The sequence below is a fragment of the Bombus terrestris genome, chromosome 10 (genome assembly GCF_910591885.1).
Source record: "Bombus terrestris chromosome 10, iyBomTerr1.2, whole genome shotgun sequence".
Classification (NCBI taxonomy): Eukaryota; Metazoa; Arthropoda; class Insecta; order Hymenoptera; family Apidae; genus Bombus; species Bombus terrestris.
Genome location: NC_063278.1, coordinates 11,228,436 through 11,256,427, shown reverse-complemented (window position 1 = coordinate 11,256,427; position 27,992 = coordinate 11,228,436). Strand labels below are relative to the sequence as shown.

General features: G+C 31.0%; 5 protein-coding genes and 2 long non-coding RNA genes across 9 annotated transcripts; 4 read left to right on the top strand and 3 right to left on the bottom strand.

Moving 5' to 3' along the window:
- The first annotated feature begins 79 nt into the window (after nt 1-79).
- On the top strand, nt 80-7,968 carry LOC100651530. The gene is made up of 5 exons (XM_012312345.3): nt 80-1,397; nt 1,850-5,209; nt 5,763-6,601; nt 6,668-6,811; nt 7,076-7,968. Exons 1-5 carry the CDS (start codon nt 1,166-1,168, stop codon nt 7,295-7,297), a joined length of 4,797 nt encoding a protein of 1,598 aa, XP_012167735.2. The 5' UTR covers nt 80-1,165; the 3' UTR covers nt 7,298-7,968.
- Nucleotides 7,969-8,113: 145 nt separating this feature from the next.
- LOC100651290 (ralBP1-associated Eps domain-containing protein 1) lies at nt 8,114-13,781 on the top strand. 3 transcript variants are annotated; one of them, XM_048409646.1, is made up of 5 exons: nt 8,118-8,665; nt 9,580-10,849; nt 10,939-11,003; nt 11,328-11,424; nt 11,511-13,781. In XM_048409646.1, exons 1-5 carry the CDS (start codon nt 8,492-8,494, stop codon nt 11,690-11,692), a joined length of 1,788 nt encoding a protein of 595 aa, XP_048265603.1. In that variant the 5' UTR covers nt 8,118-8,491; the 3' UTR covers nt 11,693-13,781. The 3 variants fall into 3 exon arrangements, with proteins under 3 accessions (XP_048265604.1, XP_048265603.1, XP_003398314.1); XM_003398266.4 differs by having other exon boundaries at nt 8,119-8,665; nt 11,223-11,424; XM_048409647.1 differs by lacking the exons at nt 11,328-11,424; nt 11,511-13,781 and adding an exon at nt 11,090-11,243 and having other exon boundaries at nt 8,114-8,665.
- On the bottom strand, nt 13,119-16,563 carry LOC100648830 (glyceraldehyde-3-phosphate dehydrogenase 2). The gene is made up of 5 exons (XM_003398087.4): nt 16,438-16,563; nt 14,846-14,945; nt 14,533-14,772; nt 14,188-14,442; nt 13,119-14,094 (listed from the first exon to the last, which is right to left on the bottom strand). Exons 2-5 carry the CDS (start codon nt 14,921-14,923, stop codon nt 13,666-13,668), a joined length of 1,002 nt encoding a protein of 333 aa, XP_003398135.1. The 5' UTR covers nt 14,924-14,945; nt 16,438-16,563; the 3' UTR covers nt 13,119-13,665.
- Nucleotides 16,564-16,738: 175 nt separating this feature from the next.
- Nucleotides 16,739-20,687, bottom strand: LOC100651765 (glyceraldehyde-3-phosphate dehydrogenase). Its single transcript, XM_003398028.4, has 7 exons — nt 19,621-20,687; nt 19,418-19,541; nt 19,089-19,204; nt 18,531-18,794; nt 17,893-18,053; nt 17,461-17,655; nt 16,739-17,070 (listed from the first exon to the last, which is right to left on the bottom strand). Exons 1-7 carry the CDS (start codon nt 19,696-19,698, stop codon nt 16,953-16,955), a joined length of 1,056 nt encoding a protein of 351 aa, XP_003398076.3. The 5' UTR covers nt 19,699-20,687; the 3' UTR covers nt 16,739-16,952.
- A 202-nt stretch (nt 20,688-20,889) lies between these two features.
- On the top strand, nt 20,890-23,036 carry LOC100644411. The gene is made up of 3 exons (XR_001099013.2): nt 20,890-21,023; nt 21,142-21,276; nt 21,369-23,036. It is a non-coding gene; the product is annotated as an uncharacterized LOC100644411 (long non-coding RNA).
- Nucleotides 22,662-27,794, bottom strand: LOC100643126 (probable hydroxyacid-oxoacid transhydrogenase, mitochondrial). The gene is made up of 8 exons (XM_003398364.4): nt 27,569-27,794; nt 26,892-27,000; nt 26,222-26,485; nt 25,684-25,916; nt 25,249-25,479; nt 24,809-24,971; nt 24,143-24,424; nt 22,662-22,793 (listed from the first exon to the last, which is right to left on the bottom strand). Exons 1-8 carry the CDS (start codon nt 27,619-27,621, stop codon nt 22,710-22,712), a joined length of 1,419 nt encoding a protein of 472 aa, XP_003398412.1. The 5' UTR covers nt 27,622-27,794; the 3' UTR covers nt 22,662-22,709.
- LOC125385859 lies at nt 23,265-24,344 on the top strand. The gene is made up of 2 exons (XR_007225558.1): nt 23,265-23,506; nt 23,972-24,344. It is a non-coding gene; the product is annotated as an uncharacterized LOC125385859 (long non-coding RNA).
- Nucleotides 27,795-27,992: the final 198 nt, after the last annotated feature.

Below are 27,992 nucleotides of genomic sequence, written 5' to 3'. Positions count from 1 at the left end.
ATTCATGCTTTTCTTAGACGTTAGAGAGAGAATCTTTTTATACATGAAAAAGGTGCATTATCTAAATCTAGCATGATTTACGTTACACGTATTTCAATAAAATGCAATCGACGTTCGTTGGAATTATTTATATCTGAAGTCGTTTTAAATGCGTTGAATTTTATAATTTACTTTATTCTTAAAATCGATCGCGAAACATATCTATTTTTATGTGATTTAATGGGATCGAAAATATTTGAAATTTATACAAGATTAACAGATACGTTGAAAACGTTAGATAATTCATGGATAAAAATACCCACGCCGTACGTCAAATTTTTCGCTCGTTTCATTGTTCCGTGTAGAGAATTTTGTTTTAGGTCAACAGCCAGTAATCTGCCATTTTTCTTCGTGATGTTCGTTGACTTTCATTTCGTAGATTACCATTTGCCTTTCAATATGTATATATAAGTTTGGTCATTTCTCGTTCGCAAGGAATTTCGATTTGTTTCCGTGAGAGAAGAAACGTTAGACGAGAAAAACGACAACATGTACATTTGTTGACTCGAGAAAGGAGTGGAGCAATTTTGGAAAATCCTGGATTAACATCGAGTTCTTTGATTTAACCGCAAGTTCATTCGTTAAGAGTTTAAACCCTTTCCTTTTTCTGTTCTCCTGTACTGTACCTATTTAAGCTCGATATGATTTTATCTCATTACCTGTCGTCCCCGTGAAGACATTCCCTTACTTTGTCACTCTTTTCGTCATCGATTATATTATTGCATCGTTTACCGAACACAAATGGTTTACTCAAGAGGAACAAAGAGGCATCTGAATATCAGGTAAAACGAAATTTCTTCGTCGTTGTATATGCATAAAATAAATCAAAGGGAAATGTGCTTAGGTTAACGACGTGTCAAATAACAGCTGACATAGTAGCCAAGTTCATTTCGTTTGGATAAAATATCGTTAGCTATACGTATCGTTTGTTAACAACATTTCTCTTCAATTTTATTTTATTTTAATTCAAAATGATTTAATACAAAAGTAACAATGCTTCGCGCATCGATTCGAAATTATGAATCTTAGGCGCGTATGATAAATAGAATAAATTATTTCCTTAAACAGAGGTTGAAAAGTAAGAAGACAACGAGAGGATCGTATTCAAGCCGGGGTTAGGTGGATCATGCACCCTACAGCCGCACGAGCTAGTCGATCGTCCATACAATCTTCGATTCCGTCCGCATCAACCCCGTCGTCCCTCGTACATCCGCAGCAACAACAAATTCTTTATGGTCCTATAGCTAATCCGACGTTAACTCTTCAAGCATGCGGAAGTGGTCTGCATCCCTCGTGTATTTATCCAGGAACGCAACGTAACGCTGGTCTCGCTAATCCTGCTCCTTTGCATATACAAGGTGTAACTACGTTTCCCTTTAAAATTTGGTTCATTTTAAATATTTAAAAAAAAGATAGCTTTAAAAAATATTACGATAATTAGTTAATCTTTAAACGAGTAAAAGATGTGACCGTTATTTGCACCAGATTAACGATTACATACTTCCACCGACTGCAATCTTTTTATCGACAGCCACAGAATTCGTTTTATCACTGATCGAGTTAATAGGATCTTGCTTTTATCGATTATATTTTCTCTTTTTTTTTTTGGATTTCAAGAATATTTTTTTAATGGGCGGGAAGGAAAGAATTAATAATTAATAACAGATATACAAAATGAATTTTGTAGAATGAGAATGATATTATCGTTGACGCAAAATATTAATTGTTATCAATTATCGGTATCAATGTTTATATTAAATAACAGTTTCAGTTTTCTAAAATTTTCGTACAAACCCACCCATGAATATAGGCAAAAGCAGCAGATGGCCAGCCAAAAATAAGCTCGTACGAAGTCAACAATATTGCCAACAACAACAGCAGCAGCAGCATATTCAACAACAGTTATCCTACAGCCCGAAACCTTTGGTTCTATATGATCAAACGACGAACAATGCTCCGATACCTCCACCAACTACTTCCTTTTTAATTGCTTCCTCGACGTACACGCATGGCTCTTTCTCTGGCGATCAGTACAACAATTCCGGAATTACGTTGATACCACAGCCCTACTTTAAGCCTCCGGATGTACAAACGTTTTGTCTAATTCAAGATCGACAAAATATTCAACAACAGGAACAACTATCGCACAGCTCCTATTATAATATCTCAGCTACAAACACTTGCAACTTGCAAACAATTAATGGCAATTCAGCGTTTCAATTTCCTAATCTCAATCCGTACGCAGCTACGGCAAATTTCACCAACGGCCAAGTCACGGGTCCTGTTCAAACAGTACACTCTAATCAAATCTACCCTAATCATCCAGCGAGTTTAGTCTACGGTAGCCTACAGAGAGACAAACCTGTAGTCACTGCTGCCACACTTGACATTGCGCCTCTTAAAGTCGGCAAAAACAAAATACCTACAGTCGATACCTCTCGGGTTACCCCGATATCTTCTGAAAATTACGACGAATGGCCCCTTCAAACGATTACCTCTCCCTGTAACGACTTGTTCAACATAAAACCGAGTACAGAGGATGAGGCTAACCGAGAAACCAAGACGAGTTCTTCGGAAAAAGCTACATCGAACGTGTGTACAAAAGCGCAGGAGGAACATTATTCCGACGAATCATCTACCAGCTTCGATTTTACGATCGAGGCTGAAAAGATGGTTTCAGCGCTTTGCAACATATCTTCGAACGATATTAATAAGGAGGAAACGAAAACCGAGAAATCCAATTCGACGCCGTTGTTTAGCGGAGCTGGCGATACCGCGTCAAATAAGAATACTTGGTTCACCGAATTTTGTGCGGATTATGGGAGTGGTACGTCGATAGCTGTTCAAACGGACGGACCGTGCCTGGATAGGACACAGTATCCGGAACTGTTGCGAAAAGTCATTTATTGGGGATGCACGGAAGCCGAAATCGTTTTAAACGATAGTTGCAAAACAAACGCCAGATGCAGTTGGTTAAAAAATCTGTCTACCGCCACTAAAACAGCAGTTACCAAATCTTCCACTTGTTTCCCAATTTTCGCCGGAGATCGTGTTTTCGTCGGCGATCTGATAAACGCTTTGTTGCGCATTAGCAACGGTTGGCTTGTTCTTGATAATTATTTGAACAAGCAGCACTATCCAAGCTTGAACGATAAATTCGACTGCGAGTTGCTGAGATGCTTTCGTTTGTGGGAAGAGAGCACACACGAGCTACTGAATCAGATCATCCACGCCTTCTTAAAGCTCGAAGAAAACGGCAATGCTTCTAATTTCGAGCAAAGACCAGAATCATTTGGAACCTCTTTTCCAGGTGACGTTTCAGTTTACACGAATCGCGACTTGTTTGATCCATCTTCAACTATGATTACATCAAAACAGAAGCCCGATAATAAAAAGAACAATCGAGATTCCAGTAACGGTGCGCAGTTATCGACCGGCAGCCTACGAAATTTCAGCCTGTACAATTCCAGCCAGGAGAAACAGCCGTCCCAAAAAGAATCAAAATTACGAAGTAAGTGGACCGTTACTGAGAACCTAACGACAATAGACAGCACGAAATCCGTGCCTGATATGTTCTTAGGGCACGCGGAACCTGCAGGTCAACCGAATAGTAGATTTCGTTCGAGAGGAAGCTCGTCCTCTGCCAAGACGGACACATCCACGCAATCGTTGAACGCAGAGTTTTTTCACCTAAGAAGCAAAATTCTTACGGAAAGCAATCAGGATCCTTCTAGACAATGGTTATTCAAGGAGAAGAAACAAGAATTCCCCGAAAATAAAGTTTCGCCGCAGGAAAATGCCGACACCGTGTTTAGACTACAGCGACAGTTAGATGAAAATTGTGAGAGCAATTATGCTCAAAAATGTTTATCGAGGGTGGAATCTTCGTTTCTGAACCCTTCCATTAGTTTAGAATCTATATACTTTCCAGCCACCAACGACCACGAAAATTTTTATCCTAGTTACGCTATTTGTCCGCCGTATACGGTAGATTACGGTAACAAAAATTCAAAGAGCTTCGAACAAAATCACAGGAATAAAACGAATATGGATTTGGTTTATGTTGGCAAATCGTCCACGAGTCAACTGGAGCTAGCGGCTGTGCCAAAGGATAAGATGACGCTGCTTAGCCAAATCGAACCGAGTATCCCGGAAAAATCATCGGAAGAGATGACTGCCAATTTGTCAGCTTGGTTCGCCAGTATGAGAAACTCTGATAACAGACAAATGCCATTTATGAATCCGGCGGATGTGAATACGGAGACTGTTGTGCCACGTGGGTCGACGCGCGCAGAAATGTCAAAGAATGCCATGGATCTCGGTAGTTGCATCAGACAGTTGCATATCGACGCAAATCGTCAGTTCCACACGCTGCAAAATATACAGAGCGTTCAAACTACACCCTGGAACGCTTATAATTTGATCAGTAATCGCGTTCAAGTGCAGCAGGTACCCGAAGAATATGACAGTTCCGAAGATGTTCGAGTATACATGAAACCAGGAAGTTACAACGTGCCAAAAAAAAGACATCAAAGAAGATCAAATCGTCGTTTAGAGAGCTCCGCGTCTCGAAACGTTACCAACGGGACCTCGAACAATCATCGCAATCATTACGTTAACAACAAAGAGAAAACGTTTTGCGGTCCGGCATCGTCCACTCCTGTATCTCGACCTACCGCAACACCTATATCTAACGATGTTAATACTTTCGCAAATACAATGAAAGTGCCTTTCCCGGCGACTCCGATCGTACCACCTCCTACCTTCTCCCTTGAAAATTCACCTAGGATTTTAAAACGATCCGATACATCCAATTATACCGTGTCGGAAGATGTTACTTGGAAAGCAGCCTGCGCTTCCGCTGAGATTCTGTTAGAGGCGTTGAACGTAAAAGAGGATACGGACTTTAAGAAAACAGAGATCGATCGAGTCGACGTTAGCGAAAAGTTTGAGAGTGTGAAAGAGAACGAGAATGACGATACAACGTCTCAAGCGGTGCAGGATCGTGAAAAATTAGACGAAAGCCTTTCGAAAAATTTGAAGGACAGTAACGATGGTTGCGGAGGCGTTTCAAGCTACGAAGCGTCCGAAGATGACTCGGGCTCCACGAATCATTTTTCTCTCAACACAAGTATCAACGAAGCTCTACAGTTGTCTGGTAATAAAAATGGTAATAATTATAATCGCTTAAAGTTTATTTTAAATATCGCTTCTATCGGAAAAATATTTTCATTCGAAACATTCGCATGTCGCTTTGGAACTAAAAACGTAAGTCGTATGTATTCTGCGTATTCTATACATTCTACGCGACTATCATATTACTATGATATTCAAGCAGAGTATTTAATTACTTTCAATGTCCAGCATTAATTCTAATTGTTTAGTGAAAATAAAATTTAATCACTTTAATACTAGAAGGACGGAAATTTGAGAACTTTAAATTTTTATAACACGTAATTATAAATTAACATAGACGCAACAGAGAGGGGGGGGGGAGGGGGAGAGAAAGTAAATCTGCTTTAAAGAATAATAATAATAACAATAATAATAATATAATATATTTAGAGTAAAACAAGCTTTACTATGTATTTATTCCGTACGTATAAAATATTGAAATATTTAGAAAAGTAAATGGAAACATGTGTCTGATGTCACATTAAGGCAATACTTCCGTTCTTCCAGCATTAAATATCGCAATATTTTATGCAGCTACCCGTTAACAGGTTCTAGTAAAATGAATGTAAAAACGGATTCGTGGTTAATCAAAACTTTGAACAACGCCAACATGGCAAACAAGCAGAAACGACGAAAAAACAATGCCGTTCCACATAGCTCAGAATCGTCAAACAGTTCCGTAACAGAGAATGAACAGCCGGCTCCCGTCGTTTCGTTAGTGACCAACAGTACCGTAACAACAGTCGCAACAACTACGATGGTGAAGAATCTTCAACAGACTATTTGCTCAAGGAAAAGTTCGTGCATTTCCTTAAACAATGGCCAAACAACGTTGGGAGAGGCCGAGCGTGTCATAGGGAAGGCAACTTATTCGGAGACTCTTCGACGTTGCGCATCCTTAAGTACATCCTTCTCGGAGAAGAAAGAATTCTGCAAGAAGAGCAAATTAAACATCGCCAACGTATCAACGATTTGTAGCACTGTAATACCGATCCCTGGGCGCAAGTGTCAAAGAAAAGATTTCGAAAAATCATATTATCTCTTGCATAATAGATCTCGTAAATGTTCCGGGAAGAAAGCTACGAAAAATTTCGAGGTCAATGATACTCTAGTGGAGGGAACATCGAAATCTACAATCGCAACAAAACACGGGAAGAAACGGGAGAATTCTGGATGCATCGAATTTTTAGACGGGAAATTTGGTGGGAAAGCCAGTGACAGAGGTTGGTCCGTATGGTATAGCTCGAAAAGAAAACAGAGTCTCAGTCCGCTTGCGCTTAGCAAATTAGAAATGATACATCAAACAGTTTGGCAAATGGAAGAAGCAGAAATTTTCAAGTGTCCATCCTCAGGAAGCAATAATGGAAAACAATCTTCTTCTCACACGGTTAGTTTCTTTGCATATGTCCATTTCTCTAAATCGTAAATGGATAATTATATAATCTTCTTTTAGATCGAAGACTATTGTAAAGTTATTAAAAGTCCGATGTTCCTGGAAACGGTTGAATACAAACTAAAGAATCGAGTTTACCATAAAGTAGAACACGTGGTTAGAGACTTTCGTCGTATCGTTTATAATTCAAAATTATATCACAAGGTACGCAGGCTATTATATTTATCGATTTTCAAATCTTTGCTAGACATGTAGAGAATCAACTTAATATGATTAAGCTACGATATATGGTCTGAACTAATATAGTCTTTCAATAAATAATATTTAATATTCATCGTGGATATAATGCAGTCAATATCGCATAGAAATTTGAATAAAATGGCAAGACCTATTGCAATCTTCGAATGTGTTATCGAAAACTTTTATTTCTACTACGACTATAAAGTTCCCTTAATCATCTGATCGCAGGATGATCATGATCGAGTAAAGACAATTGAAATACTGTCGAAGAAACTCGAAGAACTATTCGAGGAACATTTTGCGAGTTGGGACTTCGATAATATTAGCGGTAGTCCAAGAGAAAGTTCGCCGGTGCTGCATCGATTTAAGACGGCTGGTCAAAAACCGGTAACTGGACGTTACGGCAACACGAAGAAATGTCCGTCTTCTTCGATTACCGATAACATATAATATTGCTCATTAGAGTATATGCTTTCTGCGACATCAAACTGCGCTTGGAGAATTATCGTGCCTATCACTCATGGTGACATTTTGTTGTGCATCTATAACTCATATTACTATTAGATTAACAGATAACTGATTGCATCGAGTTTATGTAAAATTGTTAGATTCGAAATTAAGTATATCTGTAAGGATCGGTCATAATAATATGCTCTAGTCACGCATCAGTTCGTATTGTTGTCGCATCGTAAGCGTTCTACGGTTTTTCTTTCGTAATGCAGCTTGCTACGTTAAAATATTTTTCGTCTATTTTCAAACAAGTGAAAGTTTAAACGCTTAGTTTTCTGGTACATACCTCCGTATAAGATAATGCATCTTAAATGCGAAACAAGACGATAGTTACTTGCTCTTTTTATATCATTGATATTATAAATATATATATACGAAAAAAGATAGTAATACGAATTACTTAATAACGTTGCAATGATCATAGTCCACAACTTGAGAATACTCAATTATCACTAAAAGAAAAATAATTTGAGCATTTTGTCCTTCATCCAGATTGAAGCATAAAGCATTAAACGAAAATAGTGAAAACAATTGAAATATTATAAGAATAAAATAATTTTCCATTTGTAATATGATCGATATGCGTAAAATATATTATACGAGAAAAAAATAACTACTATAATATAAAATTGTACTGTCAAGCAAATAAAAAATTGACCAAATAAAATAGTTGAAAAAAAAATGGAAAATCCCGCGTTATCGCGATGAAAGAAAACGCATGCGCAGTATAGCCTCTATAATCCAGTAAAGTTAATGCGCACATACCGTAGAAATGTCAGTTCAGGTAGTGTGCGCACATGGATTATAATAATGTCAAACACAGAGGGAACAGAAAGATGGCGGTCGAGCGGTAATTTTGTGATGCATGGGGTGTAGTCTACAAATGGTGTGTCTTACATTCCCAAGGGATTCGTCAAGATCATCATATCATCGTGCAATGTGACTATATACTGGAGACGACCGTCCTGTGAAGCAGACCGTGTTAAGAACGGAAGGACAACAACGGAGACGGATAGAAGAAAAGCTAAAAGGTGTGAGAGAGGAGGAGAGTAGAGAAAGAGAACGGACCCAGTTTGTACGTAACGAGAACGAGTGTAGAAGCGGTTCATTGCTCCGCTCTGACTTGTCGCCAAGATGGATTGGGAGTCGATTACGATGGCGAGTCTTCACCTGACGATGACCGAACATCAATATTATGAAGATATTTTTAGTTATTGCTGTGAAAATGCAGACAGCGACAGTGTGCCGGTGATCAAAGTTGCCGAACTACTGCGCTCGGCGAATTTACCAGGGGTTGTCACGATGAAGGTAAATTATATCAACTCATTGTACGTCTGTCAGCTGTTGGTTTTCTGTCACACACGCGATTGCAATATTGAGATCATAACATCTCTTTAATCGTATAGAAGTGGGCGTTTAATTTGTCGAACGTGATGTGATATCGGCAAATTACAAAAGCTTATGAAGGTTAGAATTATGGAACTGTTACGAAGTGATTATAAGTATCCTAATTAAATGACCACAACTAAACAGTTACGTACTTGCATTTCCGAATAAAAAGATCAGTCAGTATTTTTACAATAGTTTAATGATCGATTTTGTCACAATGTCAATACCGATATGTTATTATTCTCAATATGTATATGTTAACAATTTCTAGTATAAAATTAAAAAATGAAAATTACAATGATCATCGAATGTATGAAGATATATTTGCAAATTAGTTTAAAGAATACATCAATTTCAGTATTTCTCCGAAGTTTTTGCAAAATAATAAAGTAATGAGAAATTTCAAATTTCCCAAATTTAAACAATATTTTTAAAATACATGAAACAAACCTCGCGTTAATAGTTTATTTCAAATAAAGTAGATTAATGATAATATTTAAGATATTTTATTTTATTGATAAACTAAGTAGAATATAAAATAAAAATATGAATTGTTTAAGAAATATTGTCAAATGTTATCTGAACATAAGAAACTTTTATATTACTTTCGTAAGTATGTGTTATACATTAATGTAATTTATTGTTTCTTGTATGATATTCATTATTTGTAAATAATGTATTATAGATATGCACAATTGTAAATAATGTATTTGTAAATAATGTATTATAGATGTGCACAACTATAGATATAAAAATATTTATGTTTAAATTAGACAAATTTAAATAAAATACTAATTTTGTTTATTTGCAAAATAAATTCTTCTGATTTATAGATATTGGATATCTGTTTTGGAACTGAAGCAGCGCATATTGGTACACATCTTGGAAAGAAACAATTTTATGTACTGTTGAAACTTGTAGCAGCTCATCAAGCAGGACTTAGTATCCGTAAAGATATAATTACTATGCCCTTGGATGTTATTACCTTACCAAGATTTACTTGGCCAGCATCTGGAGAAGAAGATGATAGAAGAAGTTCAGATTCAAACATAAAAGGTCATCGACATGCTCCTGAGAGTACCACAGAAAGTGAAAGTGAAGCAGAATCTCCAAGAGAAACTGGCGGTAGTACAGATTCACCTACTCCAACAAATAGTATAATACAGGAAAGAAACAATGACATAGGTGGTGAAACTATATTAGATTCTGTATCTGGAGGTTGGCAAGGATTGTTGGTATCCGAAGAGCAGAGGCAATTACTAGGAACCGAAGAAGAAAGTTCAGAACGTCATAGCAGTGATGAAGGTGAAGGAGATGGTGATGGCTCGTTTCCACCTGAAGAAGTATGGATAATTAGTGATGAACAGCGAGAATATTATGCTGCTCAATTTACACAACTCCAACTTGATCCTGAGGGGCTTTTACACGGACCCATAGCCAGAACATTTTTTGAAAAGTCTGGACTTCCTTTAGGAGAACTTAGTCGCATTTGGCAACTCGCAGATATTACCAGAGATGGAGCGTTGAGTTTACAAGAATTTTTTGTGGCTATGCATCTTGTTGTGTTACGAAGAAATCATGTGCCTCTACCTGATGTCTTACCGCCACCTTTATTAATTCCTTTGCTTAAGCAAAAGACTGGTCCACCACCTATTCCACAAACTACAACTACTCAAAAAACTCCACCTAATACCACTGGTACTCGTGAAAGAAATAAAGAATGGACAAAATTTGTTGATTCACCAACTGGGACTAGCAGTTCTTTAACTAGCCCTGGTTTGCAATTAGTGAATTTTGATTTTCAAAAATCTGCTGTTGAAAAAGATCCTAAAATTCTACATCCAGTACCATTACGTTTAACACCTGAAGCAGCGATTCTTGCCTCTGGAGCAAATGGTAACAGTAGCAGCTGCACTACGTTGGGAGATGACGATCTCCAACGTACTGCAAGTGCATTGGTGCAACGACCTCTCATAAAAAAACCACCTCCACCTCCTGAAGAAGCTATTATAGTAACTCCAAAGAAGGAACCACCACCTCCACCACCACCCAGACCATACAGAACACATGCAAGAAGTTCTAGTCTTGATCTTAATAAATTAGGTATATGTTGCTACCAATACTCTGCGATACTTTTCATCTGTGGCTGAGAAAGCAAAGTTTTACGCTTCAAACTGTGCGCGTTCTTGTAGGGAAAAATGGTCAAAGTTTCCTTGGAGCACCTCCGCTAGTTCCACCAAGAATCTCTCCTGGAATTGTAAGTACTTTTATCCATTTTTTAATCATTTTATTACCAAACACCTAGATTAAAATTATTAATAATGAGAACTACGTTTAATTAAGCTGCTTTTTATGGATCCGCACAGTAGATATTTCAGATACTTTAGATGTTAACAATGTTATGGATTCGGAAAGTTAAAATATGTAGGCAAAATTATTGTTATAAAGAAAATTTTGTCATGTATCTCTACTACAGACTTCACCTCGAAAATTGGTTGGTCAAAAAAGTGAGGGAGAAGGACAAAAAACCTTAAATGAAAGTCAAGGTTTTGTTGCTGATTTTTCTCACTTTTCTCCAAAGAGCGAACTACCTGAAAATCCACCTCTGGAAACTCCACAATCACAGCAATTTACTGGCGTCTGTGGTGCATTTCATATTTATAGAAAACCAAGTCCAAGTGAGTTTTTCATTTTTTTTATTTTTCTTATTTGAATTTCAATGTACAGAGTATTGTCATATCTTAACTTTTTGCTTTATTTACAGAGCGAGAAGGAGATGAAGATGCTCCTAAGGATGAATTAGAAGAATCAAAGAAATTAACATTACAAGAATTACGGGAGAAAAATGCCGAACTGCGATTAGTTTGTGAAGAATTAACACGAGAATTAGCTAGCGCACTTCAGGAACGTATAAATCTTCGTGCAAAGCTTTTACTTTTAACATGATGTAATTTGTTATCATTTGTAAAAACTCCAAACTATGAATTATTAATTTTTCCTAAATTTGTTGTAAAATCGAGTAACTCATGTGTCATGCTAGTCTAGAGTATTTCCTTTTGCAAAGTTTCGTACATCCACAACAGTTAGCGTAACCAAAAAAATAACATTATAGAGCAGATATTAATAAAAATTATCCAATGTTAAATATTCAACCTATTTCTATCGTTAATTACTAAAATATTAGATTTTAAATGTCCCTTTATATATTTTCCATGTTTTAATAATGTATGGTTTAATAGAAATATTTAAATTGCTCTTGAATAATTGTGTTATTGAAAGGAAATGGATATTTCTTTCATTCTAAAACAGAAACGTTGAAGAAATATCAATGAAAATTCTTTGTGGTTACGCTACTATTCACATTTTGTCCTCTTTCACAGATAATTCCAGTGTGCATTATAGAAGCGTGGGTACAAATATTGTAGTAACATCTGCCACTCTCTAGTATTCAAATGTTACAGCATTTTAACGTTCAAATAATTTTAAAAACTTATATTTTTTATGCATAGTACTGTACTAAATTGCTGAGAAATAGTTCTTTATATATTACAAAGTTTTTAAAGTTGAATAATCGCATCAAGCTATAGTGAAAGCTTGATGATTATTGTATACTACAAAACTATAAAAAAAACATACTATAAAAGCGAGTGATAGATATTTATTGTTTACGACAACAAAATAAAACTGTATTTTCATATTGCTGTACCATCAAATTTTTCACAGCATGGCATAACAAATTGGTATTCCTAAAATGTAACAATGTATTTCATTTCATGATGATAATTGTACATAGCAAATAGAATTAGAACAAGGAATGAGAGAAAATGAAGTCTGCAGGAACAGAACACTCAAAGAATAAATATACTTTAAAAAGAATCGTTGATACTTTCAATTTTTATAGACTACTTTTGTTCTACTTAGATTATTCAACGTATTGTTTTCAATCGGAACAAAAAATATTAAATCATAAATCGTATGACTTAATTTGTATATAAACGTAATGTTCTGCAAAATGTTTTGTTCGATATCTCATTATAAAAACTAATTTAATATAAATGAGAAATATAAAGTAACTATTCCTTGTGCCATATAATACAATACTTTAAGAATATTGTAATTAATATTGCAGCCACTTCTGATGGCCAGAACTTTTGTTAAAGTTATTTAGAAATATTCCAATCAATAATCATATTGAAATATCTTTTTGTAAATGTACAAAAGTTGTACAGAAAGTATATGAGTTAACTATTATGTAAGTTAACCGGAAGTTAACTGTTGATTTATTCCATTCCTACTATTCATATAATGCTGTAAAAATGTATCAATATATAAGAAGATAAAGAAATGTTCAAAGACTAAATAAAACATTCTCTTAGTTTCATAACAATTTTTATTGATATCAATGTGTTGAATGGCAAATAATATTACAGGAAGAAATCACAAATATGTTAAAATCCTGGTTGTGAATGTTGATGAATGAACAAAATGATATAAAGTAATTGAATGTAACATACATTACTCTTACTTAGATAATATTATATATGATCCAAGAGTAATTTACGTTACAGTTGACTACGTAACTCTCATAAATATGCATTATACTTGCACTTGAATATATTTATGAACATATTTGAAAACCATAAACAGAAATTCGAATTAAGTAATGTGACAAACCCTAAAACCAGCTTCCTTTTGTACTTGTTTTGCCTAGATATTATTAGTTACAACTATGTAATGTGCGAAAGAAACGGTTTACTAAAAATATTCTCAATCTTACATTCTCAATTGTTGGTTGGAAACTCTACTGGTTAGAATGTTATTTAATCTGAAGTATCTATAAAATAACGATATATAACTCATATAACATTATCATATAGAACAGTTTACGAAATGTGTTACACATAAATATGAGTAAAATTTTAGTTATCTTTCGTTTGTATGTACTTAATTAAATCAACTACGCGGTTAGAATAACCATATTCATTATCATACCACGAAATTAACTTAACAAAGTTATCATTCAAAGGGATACCGGCTTTAGCATCAAAAATACTGGAGTGGTTATCACCAATAAAATCGGAAGATACTACATCATCTTCTGTATATCCCAAAATTCCCTTCAAGGGTCCTTCAGCAGCTTCCTTTATTTTAGCCTTAATAGCATCATAGGACGCAGGTTTGGCAAGTCTAACCGTTAAGTCAACGACCGATACATTATGTACCGGTACACGGAATGCCATACCAGTCAGTTTTCCATTAAGGGCTGGAATGACTTTACCAACAGCTTTAGCTGCACCAGTTGCAGCTGGAATAATATTTTGTGCTGCACCGCGACCGTCACGCCATAACTGTTATGAAACCAAATAGAAAACATTAAATATGATGAAACAAAAACCAATTATAGAGTGAAGAAATATATTATTAGAAAAAATTTGATATACCTTTCCAGAAGGTCCATCAACAGTTTTTTGAGTAGCAGTAATAGCATGTACAGTAGTCATAAGACCCTCAACGATTTCAAAATTGTCATGAATAACTTTAGCAAGAGGAGCTAAACAATTAGTAGTGCAGGAAGCATTAGAGATAACTTTGTAACTTGGATTATAAGCTTCCAAGTTAACACCAACAACAAACATAGGTGCATCAGCTGACGGTGCAGAGATAATAACTTTCTTTGCACCACCTTCCAAATGAGCCTAAAAGATTAAAATAATTATTTATATATGAATACATTTCTCTCTCTCTCCCTCTCTCTTTTTAAAATAAATATACAAGTTTGTACATACAGAAGCTTTTTCTATGGTAGTAAAGACTCCAGTAGATTCTACAACATATTCAGCTCCAGCTTTTGCCCATGGAATAGCTTTTGGCTCACGCTCACTGAACACAGCAATTTTATTGCCATTGACAACTAAGCAACCATTTTCGGCTTTGACCTCTCCCTTAAATCTTCCATGAGTGGAGTCATATTTGAACATGTATACCATATAGTCCAAACCAATGAAGGGGTCATTAATAGCTACAACCTATTAAAATTATAATAATGAAAAATATTGAAAGTACAAAAGCATATGATTAGCAAATTAACAAATTATTTACCTGGGCACCACGATCAAGAGAGGCCCTAAGCACAAGGCGGCCAATGCGGCCGAATCCGTTGATTCCGATTTTGCTCATGTCGTCGTCTTCTTCTATGCAACTGGAAAATGTGCGGTTTAACTCTTGATAACATATTTTTGACTCGGAATATACCAATTTGCTTTTATAAAGTAATTTTTGTGTGATCGATATAAGTGAAGTTAATCTCAATATTAACGGCATAACCTCAAATAGGTGTAATATATTTTTTCGATTTATAATGATTTTATATTCAGAATGTTATTTGGTATAATTAAATTTAAAGCATAGCATTATTTTTTTGATTAGATTACAAATATAAAAATATTGAATTATAAATAATTCATAAAGTAAAATACACATATATGCATATTTTGATTTATTGTAAATTCAATTGTGTTTTGTTGTAAATATTACTATTCTAACGAAAACGTGAATAATTTAATGTATAAACATAGATACATCAAATAAAGTTGGATGTTCCTAATATTCTTGCATTAATATTAAAAATAATTTCTGTAGTCTGCATTATTAAATTAAATAATTTATTACAAACAGAAATAATATTATAATTCAGATATTTGTCTTATAAAATAAGGTTTAATACTAAAGGTCACTCAAGGTCAATAAGATCTCTCAACGTCAATTTGTACTTAAAGACGAACGTGACCTTTTTCACATATTCATGCTTCGACTTTTACGATGATATATGTATGTACATACACATATTTTATTTGTAATAATATTGAAACATTACAAAAGAAATGTATGCAGCGGAATGTATATTAGTATATAGAACGAACCGTATTACTATCTTATTCGATTTAAAAATTCGTTACTATAATTTATATTTAAACTAAAACTAGTAGCTTTTAATAGTTGTCTGAATTTTAAAATATAGCTTTTAGATTTTTTCAAAACATATAAAAATACTGATGTAACGGTAACAAAATCTATTGTTGTAAGAGATTATGTTACATCAAATTAACAGCACATATGTATGCATAAAAGTAGATTTTTTTATAAAATCAAAATCTTTCACAAATAATTTCATATTTAATAAAGTTCGTGAATTCTGAATTTCGTTTTTAAATAATTAATGTTGTACAATGTCGAAATGGAACAAATTCGTAGTAAGTAAAAAAGTTGGGTTACGTGAGTAGGAATGAAATACATAGCATATATGTAACAAATATAATAAAACCAACGCTAATAAAAATTGAAATAATGTGATTCGACGAAAAGACAAATTTAGACATATTAGAAAGTTATCAGTACACGTTTTCGCAGAGATTCTGGAACAGATTTTGTATCTACTATCGCAAAAATTATTATAGAAAGATACTTAGTTTGAATGACGTCATATCAACCGGTGTGAATAAAACGTACATATATATGTACTAAGAACATGCTATGTAATTCTAGATATAAGCAAAATTCTGAATTTTATTATTGCTTTATTAACATCAATTGAAAGACTAGTTTATTGTATATAAATATGACGTAGTGGAAAAATTAAATTGTAGGAAAACATACGATAAATTAAAAGTAAGTTATAAACTAGTGGTACTTACGTGAAAGAACAATCTGAACGCTACGCTTACCGCAAAAGCAGTGTCATTTGAAGGGCAGGCAACGTTAATATAACCGGTACCAGTTTTAGGCGTATGCGCTGTAACCGTTCCTTATTCTCGCACACCATCGGCTATTCTCGTATCACGTGAGTACACGCTCCTATCGACGTATTCAGAAGCCGCTAGATTTAAATTTGTTCTCGTGTAACATTTGTGTATTTAAAAAATGAATTAGATAGATATAATTAATACAGATTTATTTTCATCATATTTATACAATATATAAACTTTCTCTATTCAACAATTTTATTTAGCAAACAAGATATACATACATACATAGAACAAAATGCAATAAATGAAACTTTAATGCAATAGTGATCTTTTGTTTAAAATTAATAAGGGATTAAACTTATAGGAGATATATAAATTAATAAGAGATATGAATAGAATACATATTAAGATTACCTTGCATAAAACGTAATCTTATAATACATTTTTGTTACTAAATGAAGTAATTAATCTTCGCTTTCATCTAACTCCTGTACAGGTACTGGTATATTACCGGAATCAACTTGATACATGTATTGTATCAAATCCACTATACGATGTGCATAACCATATTCATTATCATACCTACAAATATTTATATTTTCGTTAATTAACTAACAAACTTTATATTTACTTCATTAATGATTTTAAGTTAAATTTTGTTATGTATTTATATTTAATGATTAATCAGTTTGAAAATTTGTTACAAAATAATCTAAAGTAATTGAACATAAGATTGATTATTTTACGATTTCAAAAAGAATTTGATAATAGTATTTATATCTGTATATATAAATTTCAAATGCATATAAATATAATTTATGTACATATACGAATAAATAATAAATAATTAAGAAAGATTTACATTGCTTGTGTTATTATTTAAATTGATTATTATATTAATAGAAGAAATGATTCGGTAAGTTCACAAAAGTCAAAAATATTGTTTATGAAATAATTTGACTTGATAATTACCAAGCAACAACTTTGATGAATGTGCTTGTCTGGGGTATTCCAGCTTTAGCATCGAAAACACACGAAAAGCTTGTCTTATTGAAGTCGGATGACACACAATCATCATCTGTATAACCCAATATACCGTTTAGATCATTCTCTGACGCTGTTTTCATTGCTTCCTTCACTTCTTCATATGTTGTCGGTTTATTAACTCTAACATTAAATTAATTAACATAAAACTGTATAAATATGACACATGTTGCCATTTGATATTTGTTTGTATTAATTTTATAAATTACGGAAAGTTAATCACTGTTAATATAAAGTTACTTTGTTCTTTAAAATCAATGTTTTTTGTTTTGAAATCTTGTAATATTGTATGTGATATATATATATATATAGTAATAAAATTTTTACTATAATCAAATAAATTACTGTAATTGGCATTACCGAAAAGTCATGTCACATAAAGAAACATTTGGAATTGGTACTCTAAAGGCTATAGCAGATATTTTGCCTTTCAGTTCGGGGATAATTTTGTCCAATGATTTGGCAGCACCTGAAGACGTCGGAATAATATTTTGGAGAGCACCCCTACCATCTCTCCACAACTATAATACAGATACAATTATAACGTATTTTCTTAAATTAGTAAAACAAATCAATATGCACAAGTTATATCAGTAAATGTTAAAGTTCGAATTAGTTTCGTTCGTTCTAATATTATATGAAAATAAAAGAACTTATTAAGTTAATCATTCATCGTAATCAATTCCTAGTTACTATCTCTATTAATACATAATATAAAATTATTGTTTTTTAAGTAACGTAAACATTAGATTCGACGACAAAATTTGATTTATTTTAATAGCTGCGATACTAAGGACAAAAAATACATTATTTTATTAATGAGTGTTTTTATTGCTATATTAGGAACGTAATACTTTTCTTATTAAGTAACATATTTTATTTCTGTAATATTTTTTGTGTAACACATTAATAATACTAATTGTTTCAAAGAATTTATAACTATTAAAAGTACGGGTTTTCGTGAATAAAGAGAGTTTGATAAAATATTTCGTAAATACCTTTCCTCTCTCTAGGGGCCCATCTAAAGTTCGTTGCATCGATGTTAAAGCGTGTACGCTACTGATCATTACTTCAATAACGTCGAATTTATCATGCATCAATCGAATGATAGGTGCTGCACAGTTTGTTGTACAAGAAGCAGCTGATATTATTTTACCTTTTTTTGGATCATAACAAGTATGATTTACACCATAAACCATCATTGATGCATCTATAGAAGGTGCGGTAATAATTACTCTTTTAGCTCCACCGTCCATATGTAACTAAAATGAAACATGTTTCCTTTATTCTCTAGACATTTATTTTATGTAATAGAATTTAGATATATTTTCATAAATTTTTTACATATGTATTACATATAAGTTCAGTTTTCTCATGAAATAGAAAAATTTCTACTCTTTATAATGAGTTACGAAGTTTGGATAATAAACGAAAGCTTTCTAAGTAGCATTATAATATAGACGATTGTAAATATTAAATCGAGATTGTAATACAACTATTAACAAATACACCGAAATTATAAATAATAGGTATGAAAGAATAATCTCTTTTCTTACGCTTGCTTTTTCTAAGGTAGTAAAAAGCCCAGTAGCCTCAATTACATATGTTACACCTGCATCTCTCCAATTTATTTTACATGGGTTTTTTTCTTGAGATGTAGCTATTTTGTTGTCTTCAAAAGAAAAAATTGATTCAAGTATTAATTTCGTAAGTTTGTGAATCTATAATTTATTAATCGATCTTTTGTACTTATATTATAATGATATATTTACTTCATTATATCATTAATACAATATGTATATAGTATTAAATACAAAGTTTGTTCAGCGCTAGTTTTAATTAAATTGACTCAAGTAAAATATAGTGTATGAATTATTAAATATACCTCCGATAATAATAAATCCATTTTCACATTCCAACTTTACAGGATAAGGACCATGAGTCGAGTCAAATTTAAATAAATATATCATATAATCGGTTGAAATATACGGATCATTAATCATCTTAACCTAATACAATATATTTGTTTTACACTTGCTTGATATAAAAATATTTGCATGTAAATGTAATTTTTTACTAATTTGTTACCGTAACATCCTTTTCAAGACAAGCACGTAAACACATTCTTCCTATTCTTCCAAATCCATTAATTCCTACAAATGCCATAACTTTATGAAAATGTTTCCTAGTATCAGTTTATAATATTTCAAAATTATATACCGCATTTGTATTATACTTATCTTAGTTGTTCCGAAACGTCAAAAAGTCAATAGTGCGAATTTGTATACAAAATTGAAATAGACATATCGGAAAGTAGTTTTTTATCAAAATTTGTTCATAATATAATAAACATTTATGATATACGGAAAGAATATATAACATAAACTTGTCATATCATGATTAATGAAAAATTTAATGAAAGAATGTTAAATTCGGTTATAAAATAAATTGTCATAGTTTAGAATTTTAGATAACATCTTGACAATTTGAAAGTATAAAATAATATCTCAGGAATAAAATAAATTTTAATCGAAGTGTAAGGAATATCAAAAAATATTCGCGTATAAAACTTAGTTTTTAAGGTTGTTGGTATAAAAATACGGCACTGATTAAGTTAACATTTCAATCTTCAAAGTTATTTCAAAGTCATTTCAAAGCCGTAGTATGATAGTAGTATATACATAATGCGTCTTAACATCAGGTACAACAGTATGAAATTGAAAATACGTAGTGTCATTTACAGAAGTCAAAGCGGGTTGGGCTTGTCGAAAAATAATTTTTTTGGGAATTTTTTATATCGCAATTTGTAACCAGTTGAAATCTGCTCAACTTTTATTCAAAACATCTTTGTTGTAAAAATAAGGGTTTGAAAAATCATAACAAAAATAGCATAGTACACACATACATACATATATCCTGTATATGTAATACTATATATAGAAATACATGTTTTCAAAATCGTTCAACTTATATTTGGAGAATTAATTTAAAAATTTTTCAGCACGAAGTATCATGTAACAGAAAACAGATTTTGAAAATTCGTCAAATATTCGTATAGTTTAATTAAATGTGTGTACCATTCATTTCATAGTCGGTCATTTCTGTCGATATCAACATTTATAAATATTAACAGCAATGTGAATTAAATGTTCTGAATATATACACAATATAGTATATATATGTATACATGTGTATTTTGGAATCTTCCTTTCAATATCCTTTGAACGAGTATCGTAGAGAGACCACAGTAGTAATATTATTATTATCTTCTCTTCTTTTGCCGATACATATCTACTACGACTATTATGAAATACGAAATAGTTTGATATTGGAAAGGAAACATCAACATTGTTACAAGAGAGAATTAATCCCAAGACGTTCCTTGATGAACAGTATTACACATGCTCGCAGTCAAGGAAATCAGTTCAAGCTGTGAAATACCGAAATGGATATTTATTATCAGTACGAAATTTATTTAAGGAGGTTCGACGGTAAGTGACCTAATATGATTTTCGATAAAATTTGTAATATTGTAATAATAGATTGTGTATACTATACATATTATTAAAACGAAGAAATAAATTATGAAGCATTTCTAACATTTTGTAGCTCGAAGAAGACATGAATAATTCATAATTTAAAATAAAATGTAACATATTTTAATACCAATTAAACATGGAAGGTTTACTGCAGGAAATTACAGAAAAAATAAGATACAAATGGCCTTCTAATAAAACGTTGAAGGTAATTTGTTGCAATACTTAACTTTGAATTATATTGATATGATAAATCATATTACGTATAGCTATATTCATAAATAATATCATAAATTTCAGTATCATTTAAATAACTTCGGCCCGGAAAAGGATATTCGTAAATTAAAAGAAATATTTTTCATTAATAACATTCATCATAAAAGACAAATTTTTCAAGAAAAAATTCAATTTTTGTTCGTACATCTTTATTATATCAAACAAATGTTGCACTACATATGAAAAATGAAGTCACGTCATAATACAGAACAGAAGGAAGGGAATATTTGATACAATAAAGACAATACCTTAATTTCATTTGAACTGTGAAATGTATATAATTATATAGTAAATTATTTATTAGTACCTTTCTTTTTAACATAAAAATTCATGATACATATTCCTAAATGCAAATTAATATTATTAAAAATTAAAAATATCATTTGTACATTAAAATAATTGCTATAGTAAATAATTAATTTCGACTTTTAAATTTTTTAAGATAAAGTATTTTACAAAACCTTATTCAGTATATTACAAATGATATTTGTATATTTTAATGACTTAATATTAATTTGTATATTTTACATGTACAATTTTTATATATTAAAAAAATTGGTACTAATAAATTTTATGCTCAATACATTTCTTAAAATAACTAAAAGTCATCTTTCAAGTATTAAATAATAAAAAAGAAATTAATAAAATGTTTCATTTGAGCTATAGGTACAATATTAGTACTTAAGTGTGTAAAATCGGTTACCTTATGACTGTCCTACATTTTTCGATAACATATATTGTAAACAGGACAAATTGTTTCCACTTAAAGTTTATGATAAATAATTGAAAATATTCATTAAATATTTAGTTAAATTTATAAAAGAGAATTTGACTGCTTCAGATGAATATTAATCTGTAGCTAATCTCTAATTTCTTACATATAAAAGTTTTACTGTTGATAATAAAATGGTAATATGCGATGTATTTGGCGTAGGTAATCAAATTCTGTATGTTATCAAACAAAAATTATGCACAATGTTAGAATAGAAGTAAAAATTTATAAGTAATTGTATTGCAGACTACAAGTCATTAAATTCAGGAACCCTTTTCATCATTATTATAATGATGAGTGCTTTATAAAGGATTTTCTGATGAAATGACTTTAAAAATAATATAACTGGTACGTTTAATATTTCGGATATTTAGTGTTATCTACTTAGTTTTTAGTTTATTTGTTCAGATTAATAATTATATAACAATTAATTAAGTATAATTATATATTCTCATTAAAAATAATGTTTGTTTTTGTTTATAAAATATATTAAAAATAACAAACTTTCATGTAGAAAAAGTAGATATTAAAAAATAGATCAAATCTTGTCTTTGAGAAAATACATACAGTATATATTGAGAAACATTATTTTTTTAATAAATTGTAAATGAGTTTTCAAACAACTGTGTAAGATCTTCCTCTGATTGTTCTCGTGGTGCCAATTTTGTAATACGATACTGAAAATAATGTAAGACTGGATTAGTAATGAAATAAGCTCAAAGATTATTTATAGCTTTAAAATGTATGAAAAAAATATTGTATGATCATACAAATAATAAAATGTAAAAATATATATTATTATGTGACAATTCTATGAATTCGTCATATATAGCAGTGTGAAATTTCAAAAATATGGCAAATTTATTTGATTGTCATAATTCATAATGTATAGTGACTAATAAATCACTATTGCAAATTGATTGTGGTTTTTCTATTTACCAAAATATGTACACATGTTTTCTGGGTGAGAGATAATCTTAAACAGTTCGATTTAATGAAATTGTTGAAATTAAGAAAAATATTTTAATTTGCAAGAAATTGTTATCTGTTTATCTATTTAAAATTCCCGTTTTTATTTAGAAAGTTACTAAAGACAAAAATTTGGGTTCCTAGAAGCAATTAGTTTACATTTTCGTTACATATATTTACTTATTAATCAAAATAATTAAATTAAAACCTTGTTGATATTTGAGTGGCGTGGAAACGCGCGTTTCTTAATTGCCATCTTTGTGACATCACGAGTCCGTTTCTTTCATGCATGGCCGTACACGTAACGACTATGCTCTGGTGTGTGCGCATGCTGATTGTTGGAGTAATATATATAGCTTGTTAAGAAAATGTGTAGCGCCTTTGCAGACGTGTAACATTACGCGTTCTTCGGATACTTTCGGTATGTGGTCGGAGACGTTCGGTTTTTTAAATTTTTAATTGCTTATAACTTTTTCCTTTTTAACAATTTTTAAAAACCAGAAAATATGTGTCTAAAATTTCTGTTTCCTGAATTCATTTGCATAATCAGTGAAAAATGTGCAACAACCGAATTGAGCTATAATAACTATAAACAGGATGTCCTATTTAAATGCGTCCCTGCGAATATCTTCGAATTTATTTATGATACTAGGAAAAACATATGGAGGTCAGCTTTGCTTTTTTAGATAGGATCCTATGTTTTAATGCATTAATCGATCCGTCTTTGAAACTATTCAACTATTGAGACTATTGAAACTATTCAAAGACGGATCGATTAATGTATTTTGGAAATATTCGCAGGAATCGATTTAAATAGGACACTGTACATAATTATATGTCACATTTTATCTAATACTAATTCAATAATTAATTGATTGTGCCTTAGAAAAGATATAAAAGGAAAGGAGCGAAATAAGACTATGATCATAATGAATGTGTATTCTGACGAATGAAACATCTCAAGGACGATGTAACTATGTTATATATCTCTTAATAATGTCAAAACGTTAATTCGTCAGAAAACGCTCCGTATCCATATCGTAATAATGAGCCTTACTTGTGGTAGTGTGCCTTTGACTAAATTAGGTATATCTTCCTTTTTGAAACCTAATTCAGTCAAACCATTTTCAATTTTCATCACTTGCATGTACCCTTTTACAACGTCTGATAATATTTTGCCAGCATCACTTCTTTTAGCTCGATTAATATCAGCACCAAGTAATTCAGCAGCTTCTAAATGCCTTTCTGCACATCCATTTCCAGTAAAAGAAAATACAGCAGGTGCTGATATAACAACTGAAAGACCATGTGGCACTATAGGATGATCTTTGTTATAACCCTACAATAAACAATGCATCAATATTATAATTCAACAAATATTTATTTAGATATATTAAATGTAATTAACTCTATATAATTATATAGGCAATAACATAATTTAATGACAATAATTGTCAATAACTATCTGTTGTGTTTAATACATATGTACATTTATTTGATATCTATTGTATATGGCATAAGATGTGATTTTAATGTCACAAATCATACCTACTTTAATTTTGATAATTAACATTTTCCTTAATTCTTACATTTCTGTGTAATACAAAAATTTGCACTTTTATATTGTAGCAATTTAAGTACAGAAAACTGTAATAATGCATTTAATATGTGCTGTTTTTACGAACAAGTTAATAAAATTATTATCTTTTCTAAATGTACATACCTCTGGCTGAAAATTATGTACATTTCCACTAATAGAATAAGAAAGTGCATGACAAAGGTGAACTCCAGCATTACCAAATCCAACACCTGCCATGGTACTTGCAAGATGCATGTTACTTCTAGCTTCAATATCATCTTGGTTATATACAGCTCTTTTAAAATACCTACGTGAAGAAAGTATAAATATTATATTTAAAAACATTTTTTTAATTTACACAATTATTACTTTATTGTTAACTTCATTTTGTAATTGGAAATAATAGATACAATATGAAAATTATGTAAATATAAATAATTCTTAAGAGTTATAAAAAGAAAGTAAATTATGTTAAATTATGTTAATGTAGACCATATTAAAAATATTAAAATTTATTTTCTTATGATATTCTACTTGTTTATTATAATCATTATATACTTTTTTTACAACAAACAATTACATACTTGCATATTATTTGAAGAGCATATTTTGCCCATACATCACTAATAGGATTGCTACCTTGATAGGCTGGTCTAAGAATTGGATTGGGAGGACAAGCTCTTTCTGTATATGGTATTGCAGTAAAAGATTCAAGAGCATGACAAAACACATCAAAACCAGAATAAGCACAGACTCTTTCTGGCATGCTTAATGTATGATTTGGATCAATAAGACCTAAGGTAGGTCTCAGAGCTCTGTTGTAATTAAAATTCTCAAAATAAATAATTGTTCTGAATAATTTGAATTACAAATAATGTTTAATAATATATAACACACATGTACTCATTCATACACAAAATGTAAATTGTTTACAATTAAATAATAATTATATTGCAATATTGTTATTTATATATCATATTAGTACTTTTTCCTTGATAAGATCATTGATAATAAATTACCTATTAGCAATTCCAGTTTTGGCTTTAAGTGGTTGATAATCAAAGATAGAAACACCAGTTGTTTCTGAACCAGTACCAGAGGTAGTTGGTACTGCTATTAATGGTTTTAATGGCACTGTAATTGGTTTTCCTTTACCAATTGGTGCATTTACGTAATCTAAAAAGTCTGCTTGTGGATCAGAACTATAAAGATTTGCAGCTTTACAAGTGTCCATCACTGAACCACCTCCTACCTAACAATAATATTAAACCTATATTAAACTTCATAGTAAATAAATAATGTGTTATTAATTTATAGCTACAGCAATTAAAACTATAGCTAATCTTATAAATTTTAAAAATATAGGAGTAATTATCTTAATTTTTTCTTCTTACAATGCAGATTTGATAAAACTAAGTATCTTCCTAATTCTTTATTTCTCAAAGTGCAGAATTGCTGCTTGCTAGTTAAGAGACATAAAAATATGTCCTAAATATATTTTAGAAAAATGAGGCTGATAATTTTCAAATAAGATTTGCGCATATATTTGTCTCTTACCGCTATAAAAGCATCAAATTGCCCACGTTTAGCGAATTCAATGGAATCTTTCAGACTTTGTTCTGTGGGTTCTACACGTACACTATCGTAGACTGTAGTTTGAATTCCATATTTAGTAAGGCTGTCCATAGCAGTTTTAAAAGGTGGTAAATTTATTAAGTTGGAATCTGTCATCAAACACACATTTTTTGAATTAAAATTTTGCATATCCATACCAAGTTCTTTTGTAACACCAACACCATACCGCACCGTAGAACAAGCCATCTGCAATAAGATGAAATTATTAAAACTAATATTTAGTCGAAGTTTGATGAATAAAAGATGTATAAATTTAACTCCAGTGCTATTTTTTATACTTTTTATTTGAGAAATATGAATCAAAAGAGAAAAATAAAGGAGAATGATTTGTTATTGAATTTATTATTAAATTTCTATTTCTTAAAAATTCAGTAAAAAGCATCATATAGACATCACAGACTATTGGAAAAAGCACAATAAATCTAAATATATATGTTGGATTCTGCTATAAATTTCACATGACAGCATAGTATGATAGTGTTAAAAATATTTGAATGAATTACGATCTTCTTTACATTTTATAATCATTTAATCAATAACAGACTTAACTTTAATATTAGGTCATTTGTTATGAAATTTTGAAAATACATACTTCAAATGCATATTCTTTTGCTGGTATAGCATTAGCTATTGTACTACGAGCTTTTCTTAATTCATGTATAGTTGTATCTCCTGGATTTCCATGAGCTGGACATTTACATCTACAATTTTCATCAATTAATACCAAAAATGTTTAATTAAAATTAACTTAAAGTACAATAAGAATGCCAATGAAAAAACAAAATTATTGATCTAAAAATATATAAAAATCTGTAGTATTTGTACATTTGTAACATGAGTATATTAAATACATATTAAGCACATATTATTATATATAATTAAATGTGTTATGTACAATATTGTAATTTTGTTAAATAATGCAAATTTATTTATTTATTTATTATCAGGCACATTAATTATATATAAATATATAATTGTTTAAAATTTTTAGTATAAATTATTTTATATTTTTTATATCATATATTAATATTATAAAATTAATAAAAATTGTAAAATCTATCTTTTAGTATATTGCGTAAATATTAATATCATTAAATAACTTGTTAAGCATTATATAAAAAATGATGTGAAATTGTTTTAATATAGATTAAGTGTATAATATATGTATAACTTTGTAGACTTAGAGTACGAATACAATATGGAAACAATAACATATGTATATGTGTACGTATATTACATATGTATATATATATATATATATATACTCACGACTGAGAAGAAATAACTTGCAATAGATTTATAACACGTTTTTTGGAAATCATCCTTTCGTAATATAATGTATAATTATAAATAAAACAAGAATTTAAAGAAAAAGTATTGACTATATGTTTCAAGTATCACTCGATCTCCTGCGCTGTTTTCTACTGAACCTCTAAATATTATTCTCTTCTAGTTATCTACTGTATGCACACATACGTGTGATATAATATTACGTAGATAGCAGTCAGTGCCGTATTAATATTATCATTTACATTCCCACTAACAAAAAATGTTTAATAACAATTTAGTCGTATTAACTTCTAATGGTACATACCGTTTATTAATTGAAATTAATACATTTAATTAATAATGTAGTTTTCTTTGAATTTTATATTATATGTATAAACTGGTACAAAATATGAATATTCGAATA

Excerpts from the sequence above, each read along its gene's own strand:
- LOC100651530 (XM_012312345.3), top strand. The coding sequence starts at position 1,166 with ATGCACCCTACAGCCGCACGAGCTAGTCGATCGTCCATACAATCTTCG. Across the intron at positions 1,398-1,849 it reads TGCTCCTTTGCATATACAAG|GCAAAAGCAGCAGATGGCCA; the intron begins GTGTAACTACGT and ends CCATGAATATAG. Across the intron at positions 6,812-7,075 it reads ATTCAAAATTATATCACAAG|GATGATCATGATCGAGTAAA; the intron begins GTACGCAGGCTA and ends ATCTGATCGCAG.
- LOC100651290 (XM_003398266.4), top strand. The coding sequence starts at position 8,492 with ATGGATTGGGAGTCGATTACGATGGCGAGTCTTCACCTGACGATGACC. Across the intron at positions 8,666-9,579 it reads CAGGGGTTGTCACGATGAAG|ATATTGGATATCTGTTTTGG; the intron begins GTAAATTATATC and ends TCTGATTTATAG. Across the intron at positions 11,004-11,222 it reads CAAGAATCTCTCCTGGAATT|ACTTCACCTCGAAAATTGGT; the intron begins GTAAGTACTTTT and ends TCTCTACTACAG.
- LOC100648830 (XM_003398087.4), bottom strand. The coding sequence starts at position 14,923 with ATGAGCAAAATCGGAATCAACGGATTCGGCCGCATTGGCCGCCTTGTG. Across the intron at positions 14,773-14,845 it reads CTCTTGATCGTGGTGCCCAG|GTTGTAGCTATTAATGACCC; the intron begins GTAAATAATTTG and ends TAATTTTAATAG. Across the intron at positions 14,443-14,532 it reads CTACCATAGAAAAAGCTTCT|GCTCATTTGGAAGGTGGTGC; the intron begins GTATGTACAAAC and ends TTAATCTTTTAG.
- LOC100651765 (XM_003398028.4), bottom strand. The coding sequence starts at position 19,698 with ATGGCATTTGTAGGAATTAATGGATTTGGAAGAATAGGAAGAATGTGT. Across the intron at positions 18,795-19,088 it reads CTACCTTAGAAAAAGCAAGC|TTACATATGGACGGTGGAGC; the intron begins GTAAGAAAAGAG and ends GTTTCATTTTAG. Across the intron at positions 17,656-17,892 it reads TTATGTGACATGACTTTTCG|AGTTAATAAACCGACAACAT; the intron begins GTAATGCCAATT and ends ATTTAATGTTAG.
- LOC100643126 (XM_003398364.4), bottom strand. The coding sequence starts at position 27,621 with ATGATTTCCAAAAAACGTGTTATAAATCTATTGCAAGTTATTTCTTCT. Across the intron at positions 26,486-26,891 it reads CAAAAGAATATGCATTTGAA|ATGGCTTGTTCTACGGTGCG; the intron begins GTATGTATTTTC and ends ATCTTATTGCAG. Across the intron at positions 25,917-26,221 it reads AATTTGATGCTTTTATAGCG|GTAGGAGGTGGTTCAGTGAT; the intron begins GTAAGAGACAAA and ends TATTATTGTTAG.